Genomic DNA, 21,389 nt, shown 5'->3' on the forward strand with positions numbered 1-21,389 from the left:
ACCCCCTCAACAAAATAGGATTACATATAGACCAACATGTCTACAATTGCTAATATTATAATGTAATTCACATCAGTCATAAAGCAGACTTATTGTCATGAAGTCGAATTGTTCTATTAAGACCTGTCTCCATCCACACACAGTCATACTGGCAGTGACCTGAACATCTCAAAAACCCCTCCAGCCCCATTACACAGTGACCGAGTTTGCATTTAGCCAAATATCCCAAATTTTTCCGGTACGCCCCTAGCTTCGTAAGTTAACTTGTATACTGATAAGGTGGCATTGAAAGCTAGATCCAATGAGACAATGTTGGTTTCTTGGGGGGCTTCCAGTTTAGCAGAATTGACTTTCTCTCATAAAACATCAGCAACCTATAAAGGATTTTGGTATGTTTAGTTGGAATAATATCGTTGACAAGACCTAGCAGACTAACTTCAGGTGCCACAACTGCTGGGAGCCTAAGGCGAGCATCCAGATAGTCATGCACCTGCATCCAGAGTTCAGCAATGACCGGACACTCCCATACCATGTGCAATGGGGTCCCCCTGCCATTATCACATCTTGTCCACGTATCTGAAGCAAGTTTATGCATGCGTCCCAATCTCACTGGGGTATAGTAGACTGTGTCCATTTCGTCTGAATCGGCTGATTCCGTGCACAAATCGCCGCCCCCCTCCAAGAGGCCGACAGCTCCTTCTCATGATAATCTTCCAATGCAGGAATATCAGCCCTCCACTTAAGAAAAGCCCTGGTCATCGGTGAAGGCCGGGAGGATAGAAGGAAAGCATAAAAAGACGACACCATTGTAGTATGGTTTGCCCGTCTGGCAATTTTCTCTACTGCATTATAGTCCAGCCTCAAAGGACCAGCCCCAGACTGAAATTCGCAGGCATGTCTTAGTTGGAAAAATCTAAAGAGATGCTTGTGGCAGTTTATATTCAGTTTGCAAGGTTGAAAAGGTCTTTAAAAAAAAAAGTCTTCATACACTTGAGTCAGGTATTTGACGCCCTTTCGCGGCCAGAATTCAAAATCGAGCAGAGAAGTTAGTTCCACCAGTTTGGGATTTCCCCACAAGGGCATCACTGGGGACATATTGCTTTCCTCTCCATCCCCCCACCCCCGCAAAAGTATTCCACGCATTGATCACCCCCGCCATCAATGTAGTAAAATGTTTTACCAGGTACTTCCCTGCTCTATACATTAAGTTCGTCATAGCTTCATACGACCCCATGAGAGCCGCCTCCAATACCACCGCCGGGTTATAAGGGTCTGCTTTAATCCACCATGCAGCATAATTTAGTTGCGTCGCAATGTAGTATAGGTACATGTCTGGAAGTGCCAGTCCACCTCTCTCAGTAGTAGCTTTCAAAGTGTCCCTAGCTATACGGGGAACTGAGTTGTTCCACAAAAAAGGACGTTAGCAGGCGATCTAAAGTCTGAAAATTAGATTTCTGCAAAGTTAGAGGGGTTGCTCTATAAATGTACAGTAGCTTGGGGAGAAGGATCATTTAAAAAATATTGATGCGTCCTATCAATGACAGTGGAAGCGCCTCCCAAGCTTTCAGTTTTTGCAAAACATGTTTCACTACCGGGTTTATGTTTAAGTCTATAAACTGGGTGACCTCTTTATGTATGACTTTCCCCAGATATGTGAAGTTACTCACCACCTGAAGTGACGACAAGGGTGATACACTCTGAGGGGAAAACTCATCAACTAAATATAATGCCGATTTGGCCCAATTGACCCATAGCCCTGAAAAAGTTCCATATAAATCCACAATTTCTAGTAAAGCTTCCAAAGAATGGCCTTCATCTCCCAAGTATATCAGCATATCGTCTGCATAAAGCAAGATCTTTTCGGATATACCTGCAATGTCCCATCCTTGTATTCTATTGCTACCTGCTATATACACAGATAGCGGTTCTGTTACTAAAGCAAACAGGAGTGACAAAGGACACCCGTGTTTGGTGCCCCTTTTCAGCGCAAATGACAAATATCCATGGACTCTTACCCTAGCCATGGTCTAATACCTTTTTGGCTGCCGTGTCAACCAGGAATGGTACTGCCTTTCTGCTTCTGAGTATCTACCTCGCACAACTTCTCCTCTCCATCCTTCAGTTTCAACCTCACGAGCAACTTTTATCCATGTATCAACCACTTCTTCACATCCATGATCCTTTATATCAGTGTTTCCCAACCAGTGTGCCTCCAGCTGTTGCAAAACTACAACTCCCAGCATACCCGCACAGTCAAAGGCTGTCCAGGCATGCTGGGAGTTGTAATTTTGCAACAGCGGGAGGCACACTGGTTGGGAAACACTGCTTTATATAACCACAATGTGTCCTTCTGAATGTTTCCCAGACTTCTAGGTTAAGATTCCCATACTTCATCCCTGCCTTCTCTAACTCTCGGTCCACATTCTTCAGACCCTCCTTGCCTCCTCTTTCCTTCACCAATGTTTTGACTGTCTTATAACCTTCAGGTATACTGAAATTATTTCCCATTGCTCTTCAACTGTACCAGAAAAACTATAGAAAGTAAGAAAATTCTGACGTTTGCTTCCTCACTATATCACCTAGTGTACTGTTACTGAGATTTCCCTTTCTATTATGTTCTGCAATTTTCCAAGCATTGTAAAGAAAAACAAAACGTATACCGTGACTCCTAAAGCCAGACCAAAAACATTATCAAAGTTACTCATGATGAGAAACTAAACCCAACAATCATAGGTATTTTCAAGGTTCTTTATTAATATGGACTCGACTGTAAAAGGACTTGCGTACATTCCTTCAACAATCCCTCGAACCAGACAACTGGTCAGAGAGGCACAGATATAATGTAAGAGAGTCTCTTACCTTGCAGCAATGTCTTTTATCTGTCCGTCCTGGTCCAGATTATCCTAGTTGTTGGGAGATCAATGAAGTGTCCTTTAGTCGAGCCCCATGTTGGCCGCCAAGTTTTGTTGGGGCAAAACCCCCCTTCTATAATTGAAGTGTCCTTATGAGCACTCAGAGCGGACACACTGCTGAATCAGATTCTATTTTATTCCACACAAGGATACATCTTTATAACACTACAGATAATCCTAGACAAATCTGGCCCACCACCAAGGGGGTGGAAATCAAAACTGATGATTTGAGTCGTTATTTATAAAAGGCAATACTTCCGCACTATACTAACAGAGTTCTAATAATTAAAAAGTTTCTGCAGCATCTTATCTCAAAGTTGACATTCTTCAGCATTACATCCCAAAACTGAGAAAACAAAACTTTCTTGGACATCAAACTCTGATGAGGGGGAGCGAGGGAGCTGCTTACCTTGGCCTTGTAGCTAGAACATTTGGTTTATTCAGAGAGACTCCCTACATCCTGCCAGCTGGCTCATTAATTTTCCACATATGCACAAGATGGAAGAAATACTCATAGAAAATGGATTCTCCTCCCTCAGTGTCTATATAATGTGCTGTTCTATAGACACTGGTACTACTAGGCTAGGGGTGCTGGATGGTCATTGATAGGAAGATTACTGTATGGGACTGCTATATACATGATTATTGACATGGTAATACAGTAATATATACTCTGTATGGTAATGATGCGATGTGGTAATATTATATAGACAGTATGGTACTATTGCCTCGCCACAATGGTAAAATTCCGGTATTGTTCTTTTATATATGTGATGTGTGGTGTTATATCAACGCTTCGAATCCCACCAAGGACAACCTCTACATGGAGTTTGTATGTTCTCCCTGTGTTTGCGTGGGTTTCCTCCGGGTTCTCCGGTTTCCTCCCACACATTGTGGGCCCCATTGGGGACAGCTTGATGCTAAGGTTTGTGAAGTGCTGCGGAATATAGTAGTGCTATATGAGTAAAATAAAAAATTTAAATAATATATTGAGGCGATATGGTAATATTATATAAACACTATGGTACTATTACCTCGACACGATGGTATTTGGCTACTTTTTCACACTAGCGTTTTCAATTCCGCTATTGAGATCCGTCATAGGATCTCAATAGCTGAAGAAAACGCTTCCATTTTGTCCCCATTCATTGTCAATGGGTACAAAACTGAACGAAACGGAATGCATTCTATTCTGTTTTGTTGCATCCCCATAGCGGACAGAATAACACTGCAAGCAGTTTTTCTTTCCACGATGTGGTGCGGAGCAAGACTGATCCGTCCTGACACACAATGTAAGTCAATGGGGACGGATCAGTTCTCTCTGACACAATAGACTGATCCGTCCCCTATTGACTTTCAATGGTGTTCATGACTGATCCATCCTGGCTATATAAAACCTAATACAACCGAATCCGTTCATGACGGATGCAGGTGGTTTTGTATTTTAACGGAAGCGTTTTTGCAGATCCATGATTGATCCACAAAAAACGCTAGTGTGAAAGTAGCCTTATCTACATGAAGTATGGTGTTGTAGCGACACTATAGTAATATTCTGTACACACTGTATGGTAATATATGCATGGTGTGGTAACGTTATATAGACTGTGGTACTATTGTATAGGCACCGTGTAATAACTTCATGAAGTTGTCAGCAAGGTTCCCTATGTTAGACCATAGAACAGGGCTGGCCAACCTGCGGCTCTCCAGCTGTTGTAAAACTACAATTCCCACCATGCCCTGATGTAGGCTGATAGCTGTGAGCAGTCTAGGTATGCTGGGAGTTGTAGTTTTGCAACAACTGGAGAGCCGCAGGTTGGCCAGCCCTGCCATAGAACATTCATATAAAGGATGAGACACAATTCATATCACTCACCAAAGGCTGATGGGATAATCTGTAGAAAAGACCAACTGGGCCCAAGCCCCATACCCTTCAGTGAATAGTTACATGCAGCCATGGCCTCCTCTTCCTTGCAGTGCTGAACGGTGCCTATACTCCCAGACCCAGTAAGTTTGGAGTCCTGGATGTGGGACCCGCACTTATCAGACATGTATGGCATACACATATGATGAGCCATAGAGACCTGGGAATGTGTTAGTACAGCCCGAACCAGTGTGACCCTGGGACCAGAAAAGGTTGGTCACCCCTGCTATAGAATAGCCGTTTAAATGTAATGCTTAATTTCACCTGTGGAGGCGCTGCAGGATATTTGAACACTTGATCAGATTGGTGTTGAGGGACCCTCCTAATCCCTGAAAGGGACAGTTCACTATTGGGCCGGATCCTCTTTTGGCTTTGGCTCAGAAATGCCTTGATTTTACAGGATATTGGGGGAAATCGGTGAGCTGGTGAGCTGGGAAGCCGGAATGTTAATCTGTTAGTCCATGCATCCCTAGCAACTCGTGATGCCTATCAGCGGTATCGGTAGGTCGCCTCCCATGTAAAATCTGCTTGATATAGGGCAGGGGTCGGCAACCTCCAGCACTCCAGGTGTTGTGAAACTATCTCCCATCATGCACACCTGTAGGAGTTCAGAGAACAGCCAAGCAAGTGTGCATGATGGGAGATGTAGTTTCACAACACCTGGAGTGCCGGAGGTTGCTGATCCCTGATGTAGTGGATGAGCAGGGCTTGGTGCCACTCGTACTCCTGTCCTGTACCCCTGAGGATGCTGCAGTGAAACATGTTGGGGGACATGAGGAGTTTGCTCTGTATATTAGTAAAAGGGGTTTTCTGAGATCTTTACTGATGACCTATCCTCTGGATAGATCATCAGTATCTGATCTGTGGGGGGTCTGAAACCCTGGACTCCTAGCGATCAGCTGTTTGAGAAGGCACTGGTGCTGGCTTTCTCTAGGCCATGTGACCACGTTCATTAGTCACGTGACCTAGCAGCAGCTCAGCCCCATTACCAAGCACAACCACTATACAATGTATGGCGCTGTGCTTGGTGAGCTGAGAAGACTGTGTGCTACTGCAAGCACTGGTGCCTTCTCAAACAGCTTATCAGCAGGGATCTGACCCCCACCGATCAGAGGATAGGTCATAAGAATAAAAGTTGTAGAAAAACCCCTCTTTAATTCTGCGTATGGTGAAAGGTACAGGGAATCTGGATACCTTGGTCACAGTTCTCTGAAGTGGATTACAGGGTTACACAGCGTCACAGGAGCAGGTCATTGAAATACACACAAGGACATGGTTTGGTTTTCTTTTTTTGGACCCGTTTGAGAAGACCCGGGTTCCTAGAGGGGCTTTTCATTTGTATTGGCCATCCCCATCATACCTTTGCCAGCCCAACCTGCCGAGAGCGACTGGTCCGCTGGCACAGTGTGTGTGGGGAGCTCCCGATGAAATATTTTCACCCAATTCTTTTGTTCTCCCGATTAGGTAAGCAACGGGCAGAAGTGTCTGCTAGCGACGTTCTCCGATCTCCCCATTGAATGCGCACACACGGCTGAGCATAACATACATGGGGAAGCCGGGAGGGAGTTGGGAGAGAGCTGTCGTTTGGCCGACAGCTTTTGAATGTGTTTAATGTTTCCACACCAAAAAGAACGCATGTGTTACCTGAGGTTTTTGATGCGGTTTTGCCGCAGAGCTCATCCTTGCATTTCAAAGGGTGAAATCCGCACAAACAATAGACGTGCTGCAGATTTCGGAATCCACGCCGCAGTGTTACATGTACATGATATTTTTCGAACTGCATGCACTTTGCGAGTGCTGTATCTTCACAAAAGAATCCGCAATGTGTGCCGGTAGTTTTAGGCCTCATGCACACGACCGTGCCCATTTTTTGGACCACAGAGCATGGATACTGGCTTCGTGCATCCCACATTTTCACCTTCCGCAGGTCCTGCACTATGTTACAAATGCTTATTCTTGTCTGCCAGAATAGGACATGTTCCACTGCGTTTGCTGGGCCGTGGAACAGATATAGGGGATGTGGACAGCACACAGTCTGTAAAAAAAAAAAAAAAAAAAAAAAAAAAAAATTTGACAAAAATGACGCTAAAATTCTGTATACAGAGTCCTTTTCTTCTGGAAAATGAAACTGTCTTCATTCTATTTTTCATCCCTGGAAATCCCACTATACAGTATGTATTTGGTATGACTGGAGGGGGCTTGTTGTGCCTGGTCAACCTAATGACATACCTACAGTATATGTGGGTGTGCTTGGTAGTCAGAGCCTTGCTGCATCACTCTGCTTCACATAGGGGGTTTGTGCATCAGTCCCCCACCCACCCCCATATGGATGTATTATGCTAAGGATTCTTTTTAATGCATTTTTTTTTTTTCTTTGTATGCTTTTTTGCATCTATGATGTGTTACATTTTTTAAAATTTTTATAATTTAGATTTGATTTTTTTTTTATAGTAACTAATTGGAGACCGCTTTATTGTATTCTTTTGCAGTTCCCCAATAGCACCACTGGGTGGTGCTAAAGAACCTCCTCCAGAATATTGTATAAAATATCATTCTAATGTGTTTTTTTTAATATCTCATAACTACTGTATGACCATAACTATGTTTCTGCAAATAGAACCCAACTGTAGTTAAGTGAGAATTTGTGATTGAACCGTCAATATTTTTTTTTCTTTCTCCCCCCTCCCTTCAGTTCTTTAATTAGCTGTAATGCTTTTTGCACAAAGTAAGACTCGTGCTGCAAATTATACAGCTCATTATGTAATGGGATGTGGGGAAAAACTGCATCCCGCACAGTTGAAGACTCTGCCTAGCTGGCTACTGTAGGTCAATGTAGTGTAGAGGAGTGCGTTTCTGAGCCAGCCTGCAGCGTAGATTGCTTCTAGTCACAGCCAGGCACCTGTAGTAAGAGCACATCAATATCTCTACCCTTCCCTGGAAGCGTTTGCCTCGTTGACTCCCTAACGCATTAATTTGTCAGTGCGGTTCACAGCTCTTCATTGCCGGCGCGCTGAAATAAACATGAAATCACTCTTACATAATGTTCTCAACGAGCCTGCGCTTTCCTTTACCCGCAGGTATTGTGTCCAGATCAGGAACCCTGACGTATGAAGCCGTGCATCAGACGACACAGGTTGGATTGGGGCAGTCTCTCTGTATCGGTAAGTCTCATGGATCGGGAAAGTATTGACTCCTCTTTTTGTGCCTTGAGGTCTGGTGGCCAAGGGCTGATCTATATATCGGGTGACAAATAAGGCCACCGATTTCTCAGCAGCGGGTGTTTAGGTGGTGTCCGGATGGAGAAAAATGAAGAAAACATCTCATTCTGTTACTTAAAGGGGTTATCGAACCCTTATAATGCCCCCCCCCCCCCCCCCCCAAAATGCCCGGGCACCTTATACAGGTTATACTCGCCCGGCACCCGTGTCGTTCCTGCTCCCAGCTGCTGCCTCTCCTCGTCATGTGGATCAAGACATCCGGCAGGGGGAGTTTAAGCCAATAGCAGGCCGCAACGGAAACAAGTCTCCCTAGCATCAATAACGAAGCTAGGGAGGCTTGTTCCCATCACTGCCTGCTATTGGCTGATTCGCCCCGGCCCACCTGTCGCCAGATGTTTTGATCCGCGTGACGGGGAAATGATGTGCATAAGGAGTGACGCGGGTGCTGAGGAGTGGGGTAAGTATAACCTGTATGAGGTGCCAGGGCATTATAGGGGTTCTGTCACTGGGATTTTGTGTATAGAGCTGAGGGCATGGGTTGCTAGATGGCCGCTAGCACATCTGCAATACCCAGGCCCCATAGCTCTGTGTGCTTTTATTGTGTAAAAAAAAATGATTTGATACATATGCAAATTAACCTGACATGAGTCCTGTACGTTAGATTAGTCAGGGACAGGACTCATCCCAGGTTAATTTGCATATCTATCAAATCGTTCTTTTTACACAATAAAAGCACACAGAGCTATGGGACTGGGTATTGCGGATGTGCTAGCGGCCATCTAGCAACCCATGTCCTCAGCTCTATGCACAAAATCCTGGTGGCAGGTTTCCTTTAAGGTATGAAGGCAGCTGCTCTCGTTGGAACAAATGAAGGATGCTCATTAGCACAAAATTCAGACTGCCTAAACTTACCGCAGTCCTTTTCTTCCTCCCTGCTGAATAAGTGTTTAGGTGAAGCCACTCTGAAATATTGTGGTGCTACATAGGGGAAAAAAACACTCCACAATTTCTATATAAACTGATACTAAATGGAATAAGCTAGATTAAAAGCCAAGTTAATCAACTTGATATCTGTGTCCAATAGTCCCAAGGTTGATCAGTCGTAGCATCCTTCCAAAGTTTGCATCCAATATCTGACACTCCAGTGTAGGGCTGCAACGAGTACTCATTTTAAATCGAGTAATTCAACACAAAAAAATCCTCCTTTTTTGCATTGAGGATTTTTGTCACGTGACCACAGAGCGGGAGTGAAGAGCTTTCTATTACTCCCGCTGGCCCGCAATACTCACCTTTCCAGCAGGGGGCCTCCTGACACTCCACGGCACGTCCATGGCCCCACACTGCACGGACCTCCTGGCGTCAGGCCCAGAGCAGCGCGGAACGATGGAGTGTCGCCGGCGCCCCTGCTGTAAAGGTAAGTTGGTGACATCGAGGGGGTGGGGGCGCGACTAAGGCCGGGCGCCTGGAGTGCACAGCGTCATAGCAACCAATGACGCTGTGCACTCCAGGTGTCAGGAGGAGGGCAGGCTGCATGGACAGGCACAGCTCTGGGTCCTGGGACAGAAGCTCTGTGTGGTAGCTGCAGCTCCAGCTTGCAGGGAGCGTGTCCTCGAGATCCCAGGATAATACAAGAAAGGAAGTAAAGGTTCCCACAATAAAAAAGTGTGAGTGCTTCTGTGACTAGTGCCAGGTTGTGTCACCATATATGATGGCAACTAGAGCACCCTTCTGTTGAGTGCCAACCAGAGTGCTCCAACCAGTGAATCGCTATGAATAGTTCCAGCCCAAAGGCCACCAGGTATGGCGCCAGCCCAAAGGCCACCAGGTATGGCGCCAGCCCAAAGGCCACCAGGTATGGCGCCAGCCCAAAGGCCACCAGGTATGGCGCCAGCCCAAAGGCCACCAGGTATGGCGCCAGCCCAAAGGCCACCAGGTATGGCGCCAGCCCAAAGGCCACCAGGTATGGCGCCAGCCCAAAGGCCACCAGGTATGGCGCCAGCCCAAAGGCCACCAGGTATGGCGCCAGCCCAAAGGCCACCAGGTATGGCGCCAGCCCAAAGGCCACCAGGTATGGCGCCGGGGGGGGGATAGTGGAACACTTGGGCTGATGGCAGGGGGTCTTATGAGTTTTTAAAAAGGAAAAGAGTCTATTCATTCATTTTATTTTCTTATTGGATTACTTGATTAATTGTAAAAAAATCATCGATGGAATACTCTATTCCTAAAATGGTTTACTGCAGCCCTACTCCAGTGATATCCCATGGGCTGGACATGAAACGGGGATGTGGTTAATGAAGAAGGCTTTAATAATCTAAATGTATAATGACATGGGCATGGCACGCTAGTACTACCCATCCCAAGTTTGGCAGTCTGCGGTTTCATCCAGGCAACATAGAGACAACTGAAATTGTTTGTATATCTTACCCAAACAGGGAATGACAAGCTGTTTGGATGTCTGCAAGTCCTGTGATTACAGCAGCCTCGGTTACATTACCACCTGACTTTATTACAGTGATTTACAGCTTTACTGATAACCAGTGTAGCTGAACATTAGTTTCTGAGTTGTGTTGCATAGCGACTGTTCGCCATCTCTACGCCAACGTTGGCTGCTGTACTATCCCTTTAAGTTTCAGACTGTAACTCCTTATGGTTGGGTTATGACCGCCACTTTGATTCTATCAATCTTTCATCTTATTTACCATTCTTTAGCCAATTTACCTGTTTCTCGGTTCCCAATTAAAAGGAAATTTGGAGCACAGTTAACAAGCGTCTCCCTCTCTGCACAGCGCAGCGATCTCGGTGCAGGGTGCGGGCTGCTATCGATTTTCCTTCAAAACTTGGATAATTGGATGTTATTGTTTTTGTGTTTAGAAGTGGTGCATGGGCTGAAATGTCTCGCTTGCTTCCATCAGATCCTTAACTGTGTAACACCTACACTAAAACTGCAAAGTCACTGAAAGCATCTCGATGCAGTAAGAAGTACATTATGCACAACTCAGCTGCTGCAGAACCTCCCAGCCTGAGAGCCTGCACCTGTTCAGACGTGGTGCAGATCCACAGAGATTCACAGTACAAAAGAAAGAGGCTTTCAAAAGTTTATCCACATGTAGCAAAAATCTCTATGGAAATCAAAGCATCGACATTCCTGAGCAGGAAAAGCTGTAGGTTTTCAAGGCAGGTCTCTCATGCAGAAGGTGAATTCACTGCTTAACAGAGTTTTCCTGGTGTTTTAATATTCATGACCTATCCTCAGGGTAAGGTCATCAATATGAGATCGGCGGGGGTCTCACATTTTGCACCCCTTCCAGAAAGCCAAGGAGAGCTCACTGTGGCCTCCTCGCAGCATGCCAAGCACAGCGCCATACATTATTGTATAGAGGCTGTGTTTGGTATTGCAGGTCCTCCTCATTTATGGGACTAAGCTGCACCTAGGCCATGTGACAATGAACCTAGGAAGAGGCCGGCGCACTGTGGCTCCTTCAAACAGCTAATTGGTGGAGGTGCTGTGAGTTAGACCCTCACCTTTACAGCGTAAGGGAGCCTTTAGGAGCACTGCTGCGGTGCTGATTATTCTTCATGGGTACTCGATCCACAAGATACGGCAAAAGATAGGACAGGTCTTGTTTTTTGTGATGCAGAGCAGGGCTCCAGATGGCGACCAAAACGGTCGCCAATGTGCCTTAAAATTTGCAGATGGCGACAAGACTTTTTAGTCTTGTCGCCATTTGCGACTGTACCGCTGCGATCCTGTGCAGCCTATGTTCTCGTAGCAGTCAGTGGAGAAGGAAGGAGTCCCTCCCTCTCCACTGTGACGCGGCCGCCACTACCACCAATGGGCAGATAGCAGGGAGGAGCTGTCGCCACTGCGCCACCAATGAATGTAAAACATAAGTATAGGCAGCGATATCACAGACCCGGCACCTGGCCTCAATAACAGGGCATGCGATCTGCGGTAATTAACCCCTCAGGTGCCACAGATCGCATGCCCTGTTATTGAGGCCGGGTGCCGGGTCTGTTATACCGCTGCCGACAGGAGTTAAAGAGGACCTTTCATAGGTACAAAGAATATGAACTTATTAGTAGCAGGCTACATAGAGCGGCGCCCAGGGATCTAAGTGCACTTACTATTAGTCCTGGGCGCCGCTCCGTTCACCCGCTGTGGCCCCCGGTAATTTCAACATTCAGAGCAAGGAGGAGGAGACGCCAGTGTCTGTCCTTCCCCCTGACAGCAGCGCTGACCAATCACAGCGCAGAGAGAGGGGGGGAGTTTTTTTTCTTCCTCTCTCTGCGCTGTGATTGGTCAGCGCTGCTGTCAGGGGGAAGGACAGACACTGGCGTCTCCTCCTCCTTGCTCTGAATGTTGAAATTACCGGGGGCCACAGTGGGTGAACGGAGCGGCGCCCAGGACTAATAGTAAGTGCACTTAGATCCCTGGGCGCCGCTCTATGCAGCCTGCTACTAATAAGTTAATATTCTTTGGACCCACGAAAGGTCCTCTTTAATTACCGTACATTCATTGGTGATGCAGTGCGCCCTCCCAAAGCCTCACCCCCCCCCCCCCATTATCACTGGCCACAAGCCCCCCCCCCCCATTGTTATATGGTGGCCACAGGGTCCCATCCCCTCCATTGGTGGCAGTGGCAGATTACACTGCTGGGGCTCAGATCGTTACCATGGCAGCCAGGACGCTACTGGAGCCCTGGCTACCATGTTCAGCTCCCTGTTGCTGTGTGTACAGAGCACAGGGCAGCAGGGAGATGTGAGATCCTATTCACCCTGATAGATCTCTATCAGGGGGACTAGCACAAGGGATGAAAAGATCCAGGTTCTAGTCCTAAGGGAAGAAATGGTTATTAAATAAAAAGTTAAACAAAAAAAACACCAAAATACTAAAAGTTTAAATGGCCCCCTTCCCAGTTTTACATATAAAATTTACAAACAATAAAGAATTAACATATTACATATCGCCACGTCCCAAAAAGTGTGGGCTATTAAAATATAAAAAAATATTTCCGCTCGGTGAAGGCCGTAACAGAAAAAAAAAAAACTCTAAACCACGCAATTCGCCATTTTTAAGTCACCTTGTCCCCCAGAAGATGTCACTGGATGTGAGAGGTATGTGGTGCTGTTTTCTCCTATATGTAGTGCTGGCTCACTACTGTGACCTGCGTCTCATCTTCTCAAAGTCCTTTTTTTTAAATTATATGCATTTTAAATTTGGCGACTAAAAAAATGTAATTTGGCTCCTAACTTTTTTAGTTTAGGAGCCAATGGCTCCTGGTAATTTTTTTTTGTCTGGAGCACTGCAGAGGCATGGACCCGAAAGCCCACAGAAGTGCTTCCTAGTAATTCTGTGGGCTTTGTAGTCCATGCCTCCGCTCTGCAAAAGATGGCACTTGTCTTGTCTTTGGCCGTATCTTGCGGACCGGAAACCCAGCCAGTGGGTCCGCAGCGAGGAGTGCACAAGGCCAATGCTCGAATATTGCAGACATGACGTTTGGGGCCTGCAATATGGGAACGGAGCCCTTAAATTCGTGCGCATGAGCCCTTACAGTTTATTCCATTGACGTAGTTTCCTCCTTGTCCTTTTAAGGTATCGGCGGAGACCCATTTAATGGGACAAACTTCATTGACTGCCTTGAGGTCTTCTTGAAGGATCCCAAGACGGAAGGTATCATTCTGATCGGTGAGATTGGTGGAAGTGCAGAGGAAAATGCTGCCGAGTATCTGAAAGAACACAATACTGTAAGTTCATTTCCGTGGAGCACAAGGCCACGGTGTCCTAGGAGTTCTTCTCCCCTCCTTTTGTGTTTAGAAGTGGGGTCTGGGAACCGCCAGTGTTGCAGGCCGTGTACAGCTTTGCAGTCATTTTTATTTTATTGCTACAATACATGTAAGGTAAAAAAGAATGAAACTCCTTTGCAAACAGTGTTCCTAAAAATCTCCTATGCATTTCCATGGTAACAGACTACTAACAAACACCATGTAGTCTGATCCTGCTGTCATGCTCCCTTGTCATGGCTGGAGTTTGTGGTCTGTGACAGTGGAAACACAGGCCCGCATAGGAGCTGAAGATGCAAAACAATAGCTATGTGAATACGACAATTATTTATGCATACATACATACATACATACATACATACATACATACATTTTTTGTTTGGGTGCACCTACCATTTTAAATATCGAACCCTGTTGGCCTTATCTAATATAGACCTTTTGTACTCTTTCTTCTCCCATAATGGACATTAACAGCGATGTAGCTTTTTAAGGTTTTATATTGTTTGTATCTCTTTGATGTCCCCTGATAAACCAGTGACAATGGGAAACGTGTCGGGGGGGGGGGGGGGGCCCTGTAAGTGTGGCTTATGGTGCCTCTGTCCTGAGTTCCCTAGTTTTACGCCGGTCTGTTATATCCCCTGTGCTGCTCTTAATTTGATAATGCGAGCACCTTAGCTTAAATTAGGCGTGTCCTCCGGCAATCCGTGCGCCTAAATGGAAATCTACAGCAGCTCTGAGGTGCCGCAGACACAATAGTTTTGGTGTTTATATGCTGTGATCTGGCTTCAAATTGTAGCTCGTCATATGATGGGAGAGATCAGCGCGGCGTGCAGGTAAACTTTGAAGAGGAGGCAGCGCTCGCACAATCACCCACCTCTTCAAACAGCTGATCGGTAGGGGGTCGACCCACGCTGATCTGATATTGACTCCATTTCCTTAGGATAGGACATCAGTATTACTCCAATTAACAACCGGTTTAATTAAAACTGTCCTACAGTTTTTTGCTTCTGCAGCTTAGATCAGGCAGGTTTCCCTTTAATCAGCAGGATCTAGCAGTATGCCTGGTTAATAGGGTTGATCCTGCTGACATGAGCTCTTTAAAGCTGCTTCGTTCCATGGATTGGACCGTCAACAGAAGACCCGACTCCTAAATTTGCTGCAAGGCCTCATGCACATGAGCGTATTCGTTTTGCGGTCTGCAAAATACAAATGGGTGCATGGCCCGCATTTCGCCGACTTATTCTATCGTTTTGCAGAACTGACATACGGATGTGGAAAGCGCACAAAGGCTTTCTGCTTCCGCATGTCCGTTCCGCAAAAAGAAAGAACATGTCCTGTACTTGTCCGCAAAATGCAGATGTAACACGGACGGGATTGCAGACAGCAAAATACATACGGTCAAGGCCTAATGCCGGCAGTTGGCTTGACTACCAGCGCAGTAAGGGTGTATTAGGTTTTCACACGCGGCAGCGATTGGGGATGGCCGCCTGCCTGTACTTCTCGCCCTGTGGAATATGCAATACTTCTAGTCATTGATTGCTCTGCTTTAGTGACTGGCGAGGCCCGGAAGCCGCTGCCGGATTACTGCAAATGAATAAATAATTTGAATGTTTCCTAATTTTATTTTTTTGTTCTGCCCCTGTATAAATGTTTCTGCTCTCGTCCATTGATTTTATAGCAGCTTTTTTTTTTTCTGTTTAATACAATTTTCTTTGCTCCTATTTGCAGCTAAATTATTTTCCTTTAAAGACTGGAAGTGCAGAAAATTAACCCCGTCAACTTTTTTTTTTTTTTCCTTTTTCCAAAAGACTGTTGCATTAAATCAGGAGCTCGCTCACAATTGACACGTTATCTTCTGGGGCTTACCACTGGGGGGGATGTTTTTTGTCTGGAAGGTTTTTGGAGGAAATAAAGCTAGCGCGTTTTCCGCAGTTCACAGGCTGTGCACGCTCTCACACCGGCCTGGCATCTGCTCGTCTCTGTCCTGGGGTCGTTTCTTCCTTCCATGAGGCCGCACCGCATGAGAACAAACGCCGCAGCGCGCCCGGGGCGCTTGCTGTACTGCAATTATGCTGCCTTATTTTGCATCGATCGGCGACTTTGTTGGGAGGCTTCCGTGCTCAGTTTATTTGTATATTTGCATTATTCAGCTCTGTCCATTGCTTCTCTCCCCCCCCCCCCCCCCCCTCTGATTTTACAGGCTTTCATCACACCATTTTGTGTGCAGTAAACATACATGGTTTACTGCTTTACTGTCTTAGAAAATGTTGACATTTGTCAAAAAAAGGCAAATTTCTCGCCCAGTTTCCTTGGGGGACACAGAAGACCTTGGGTATAGCTCATCTCCATAGGAGGCGTGACACTAAGTGAAAGCTGTTAAGCCCCTCCTCCACAGCTATACCCTCAGCCTGGAGAGAGAGGCTGCCAGTTTTTGCTTAGTGTCCAAGGAGGCAAGACACTCCCTGCTCTGCAGGGCTCTTTTCTCCTTGTTTAAATTTTTATTTTTACTTTTTCTTTTCTTTTTGTTCCAGATCATCAGGGACAACAGAGACGCACTAGACCTCTCTGTTTCTCCCGGGGTCGAGCTGCGCCAGTGTCGGTCACCCGCACTGCTGCCTCCCCCACAGAAGGCAAGGTGGATCAGGGCAGCCTAGCTCCCTTGTATCCCGCCAGCGCAAGGGTCGCCCGCACGCCAAGCCCCTCTTCCAGCGTCCTGCCACTACGGTGCCAGTAGCTGAAGGGGCGACCCTGCTGGAATGGACCGAGGGTGAAGACGGCTGTGGTAAGAGAGTGGCTTCTCCAGCCCTACGTTCCCCCCCCCTACCACCACCACCCGGTCTCCTGCGGGCCTGACCCCCATACTGTGCCTCTGAACAGCTTCATAGCTGTGAGGGTAAATGCCTTGCCTCTGATGGTAGAGGTCATGAGTTCGAATCCCTTCCACTGCTGGATCTAGGCTGGCCCCTGGGGTGCCGCAGGGTGGCAATCTGCTCCCTGCTCCCCCCCCCCTCCCCTTCCTGGCCCCCATAGGACATGCAGCTGCTGTCCCCCTTTATCTTTTGATGTCCCGCCGGTATATAATACTACGCGGGCACCCGATCTCAGGGTCCCCCCATCTCCTTACCGGAGCGTTGCTCAGGGCCTGGGGCCCCGCTCCTGAGGAACGCTGCACTCTCACTGGCCTCCAGCCGGCATGGACATTCCGGTGCGGCTGGGCGCCGCAATGACCTGCTGGGCCGCCATCGGGCCTGCGGGGCCGCAATTCCGGCACTCCATTTGGGCCTCTGACTCTTCCGGCCTGCGGGGTGGGCTCCCGCGGCCGGTTTAATGCGCCGCTCCGCCTCAGTCCCGGCGGTATATAATACTATGCGGCCCCGGGCGCCGCACAAATTTAGGCCCCCGGCTTTACGGCCTACTAGGCCGCAAAATTCTGGCCTTTGTTGGAGGGGGCGGGTACTTCTCCCGGCGCGTATTCTTCCCGCCTGGGGCTTCCTCCGCCCCCAGGGGATCGCAGCGCCGGCCCCCAGGCCGGCTCCCTGTTAACCCTTTGGGTGCAGGCCGGCTCCCAATGGGCCTGTATGGTTGGCCACCCCCTTTTTTTTTTTTTTTTTTCTTGCATCAAGTGAATCTGTGCCCCTATATGGTGGTTCCCCTTTAGCCTCAGAGAGGCTGTTTAATAAAAAATAAAATAAAATAAATAATAATAAAGAAATAAATAAAATATGAAATAATAATGAATAAACAGATGTCTAACAGATTCTTGTGGGCTGCGCAGGACGCTGCAGCCTCATCGCAGTAGTGCTGCCTGTCTGCATGCCCCCCTTCCATAGGCGGCATGGTTTCGCGCTCCCAGCCTGCGTCGCTGCCAGGTGCATTTCCCCTTTTAGGCGGTTTCTTGCCCTCTCCCGGGATGCAGCGCGGGCCAAGTGCATGCGGTCAATTCTGTAGGCAGCATTCGTCTCCCTCTCCAGGTATGGAGGCGGGATACTGCACTCTCCCTGGCTGCGGGCTGGCCCTGTGTATGACCTTCTTAGGCGGATTGCTGCAGTTTCACCGGATACGGTGCTGGCCATGTGCACGTCCCCCTTCCATAGGCGGAACGCTGCACTCTCACTGGATTCGCTGCCAGCCGTGTGCGTGACCCCCTTCCATAGGCGGAATACTGCACTCTCATCGGATACGGTGCTGGCCATGTGCACGTCCCCCTTCCATAGGCGGAACGCTGCACTCTCACTGGATTCGCTGCCAGCCGTGTGCGTGACCCCCTTCCATAGGCGGAATACTGCACTCTCACCGGATACGGTGCTGGCCATGTGCACGTCCCCCTTCCATAGGCGGAACGCTGCACTCTCACTGGATTCGCTGCCGGCCGTGTGCGTGACCAACTTCCATAGGCGGAATACTGCACCCTCACCGGATACGGTACTGGCCATGTGCACGTCCCCCTTCCATTGGCGGAACGCAGCACTCTCGCTGGATTCGCGGTCGACCATGTGCGTGACCCCCTTCCATTGGCGGAACGCTATACTCTCACTGGATTTGTTGCCGATCATGTGCATGTCCCCATTTTATTAGGCGGAAATCTGCACTCTCACCGGATGCGGTGCTGGCCAGGTGCACGACACGCTTCCATAGGCAGAACGCTGCACTTTCACTGGATTCGCGGCTGGCCATAGGCATGACCCCCTTCCATAGGTGGTATGCTGCACTCTCATTGGATTCGCTGCCGGCCTTGGGCACGCCTCCTTCCCTCAGGCGGCATGCATACACTCCCTCTGTCTGTGGTTGTTCTCTCGCTGGTGCGTTGCTGGCCATGTGCATGTACCCCTTCCATGGCGGGGTGCTTGCACTCTCGCTGGATCCGCTGTCAGCCATGTGCATGGCCCCTCTTCCGTGGGCGGTGTACGCACTCTCACTGGATTCGCTGCCGGCCATGGGCATGCCTCCCTTCCTCAGGCGACATACACACATTCTCACCGACTGTGTTTGTCTCTCGCCAGTACGTTGCTGGCTATGTGCATGACTCCCGTACATGGCAGGGTGCTCTCACTCTCCCTGGATGAGATGCTGGCCATGTGCATGGAACCCCCCCCCCCCCCCCCCACTCTTTTTTTTCCGGGCGGCATACTGCGCTCTAGCCGGATACGTTACTGGCCATGAGCATGGCCTCTAACATGGGTGGAACGCTTGCACTCCCATTGGATTCGGTGCTGGCCTTGTGCGTGACCACCCCTCATTCCATGGGCGGACTTTTGCACGCTCATGAGATTCACGGCTGTCCTTGTACGTGCTGTGCTGGACTTGTACATGTCCCCTTCATTGGCGGAATGGTTGCACTCTCACAAAATTCGGTGTTGGGGGAATTATTGCACGCTCTCTTAATGCTAGGATAACCCTGTGCATGTCCCCCTTTCACTAGGTGGACCTCCTGCGCTCCTGCTGGATTATATGGTATGTCCTATGTCTCTGGAGTAGGTACGGCCTTAGGCGTCACCCCCTTTTGGGGTGGGCCTTTGCACTCTTGCCGACTGCAGCTTGCCAGGTACATTTCCCCCCCTTTCGGGGCGGACTGCTTACGTTCCATCGCGTGCCATGCTAGGCTTGTGCATAACTCCCTTTCAGGTTGCACTTTGCACTTCCATAGATGCTGGGGCACTCTGTGGCTGGCCCTCTTCTCTGAGTGACTTTTTTGCAGGGAGCGGCCGTTCTTGTGCGTTGTTTGGGCCGTTTATGCCTTCTCCTCCCGTAGGTGGGTTGGCCTTCTCACTGCTTACGGGGCTGCTCGTACGTATGCCTCCCCTCCTTCCTGCGACATCCCTTTGTTCTCTTGGGTTACTTGCCGCAAGCCTTGCACTCGTCTCTACAGAGATCGTTCTGTCCACCTGACCCGGAGGGCTCTATGCTCTCTACTGCACCGAGCTGGGTGGTACTCATTCATTTCGTTGGCCCTTCCTCCCGGGAAGTGTTCGTGGTTCCTAGATGCGTGCTGTTGTCTGCAGCGCCCCTCGGATTCTTCGTTGGCTCTGGCGGGACTATGGTTCCTTCGCCTATTATCATTTCCTCCTCTTCGGATGCAGTGTGGTATGAGTCCTTCCTCTTGGCGCCCTCTACGCTTCGGTCTGATCTGCTACCAGGTTCGGGCCACTCTTCTCGGGAAGATCACCCAACTTCTCTTGGATGCTCGATTACCCAGGTCCGGAGGACCTCCACCTTGGGTTCTTCAGGGTATTTGCCTTCTGCGAGGCGGTGAACCGGTCTCACAGTGTAGCAGGGTTCTGCTTTTGGGCTGTCCTATGGCTTCCCTGCTGCCCACTCCTCCTTTCGGTTGGGGGGTGTGATGCCGGCCTCTGTCTCGACTACCTTGTCTCGCCGGCTCTGTTTGGCTCCCCGTTCGGTACAGATCACTCCGATGTGGCTTCTGCCCCGGCCAGGCTTCAGAGGCTGTTCCTCACTGTCCTCCCCTCTGGGGGGAGCATGGTTGTTCATGTGGATGGTTCCGGTGTTCCTTTGGTCTCGTACTGTCTCCCTTGTTCACACTGGCTGTATTAGCTGTGTGCCTCTTGCTGGGTCTACCGCGTTCTGTCCTCCCGCTGGGTGCAGATTGCGCTTTCCATTCTAGGCTATGGTCCTGCTGTAGACTTACCTTCTTGGTAACTTGGGGGGACTGCCCTTCGGTCCAGATTGTCCTTCGATCTCCCACACCAGGACTGTAGATAGTCTTCCTGTGGTGGCTACATCAGCATGGACTTTAGCCTGTATTGTCCTGGCATCTGGCGGATGCTGGGCGGACCCTTCGGTTCCCTTCCGTCTGTCCTTCTGCTCCCCCACTCCGGGTGGATACGGGGCAACGTTGCTCGGAGGCCGACGGGACCAGTTTTTTCCGACCCTTCTGCCCGTGTTACTGGCCTGCGCCTGGTCACATTGGGTTTTTACCCGCTTGCCCAGGTGACTCCAGCGGGCTCGCTACTGTTCGCTCCTGGCTGTGTTTCGTCCAGGATCTGTCGTTGGACTTAGGGTTTTTTGTCTGTGGGTAGCTGGGCATTCCCCACTCTGCCCTTCTCCCCCCCATGGTTCTGTCTTTCTCCAGTCCGGCCTGGCCTGGGACTGGGGCTCTTTTGCTTGAAGTGTCAAGTGTCGGCGCTGTCCTTCCTCTTCCAGCGTTCCCCGGCCCTCGGGGCCTGTTCAGACCTTCTTCCTCGGAGTGGCTCTTTGGTTCCTCTGTACTGTCCTCCGGTACCGCCCTGGGAGCTGCATGCTGAGTTCTCGGCGCTCCAATCTTTCCCTTGGAGCCGTTACAGCTGTTCTCTCTACCTCTTCTGTCCTGTACGGTTGTTTCCGTAGCCGTCGTGTCTCGGACGGGTGCCTGAGTGGCGGCCCTTCTTGTTCCGAGCCTTCTGTCTTTCCCCAGGTCAGGGCTGTTTCTACATCCCATGTCTTCCTTCCTTCTGAAGGTGGTGTTTGCCTATATGTTGTTTGGGCTTTGCAGTTTTTTGCTTGGGGATCTCCGACTCTTGTCGACATTCGGTCTCTTGTGTTTCCAGGCGGTCCGTGCTTAGG

At 48.9% G+C, this 21,389-nt stretch overlaps 1 protein-coding gene across 1 annotated transcript in view; it reads left to right on the plus strand.

Annotated features, from left to right (window-relative positions):
* SUCLG1 (succinate-CoA ligase GDP/ADP-forming subunit alpha) overlaps positions 1 to 21,389 on the plus strand; it is a 59,492-nt gene that overhangs the window by 30,457 nt on the left and 7,646 nt on the right. Inside the window, exons 6-7 of the mRNA XM_044298059.1 lie at positions 7,911 to 7,994; positions 13,645 to 13,796. Coding sequence (XP_044153994.1) covers positions 7,911 to 7,994; positions 13,645 to 13,796 — 236 coding nt within the window. The remainder of the gene's footprint in view (positions 1 to 7,910; positions 7,995 to 13,644; positions 13,797 to 21,389) is intronic.

This window comes from Bufo gargarizans, chromosome 1 (assembly GCF_014858855.1).
Source record: "Bufo gargarizans isolate SCDJY-AF-19 chromosome 1, ASM1485885v1, whole genome shotgun sequence".
Taxonomy (NCBI): Eukaryota; Metazoa; Chordata; class Amphibia; order Anura; family Bufonidae; genus Bufo; species Bufo gargarizans.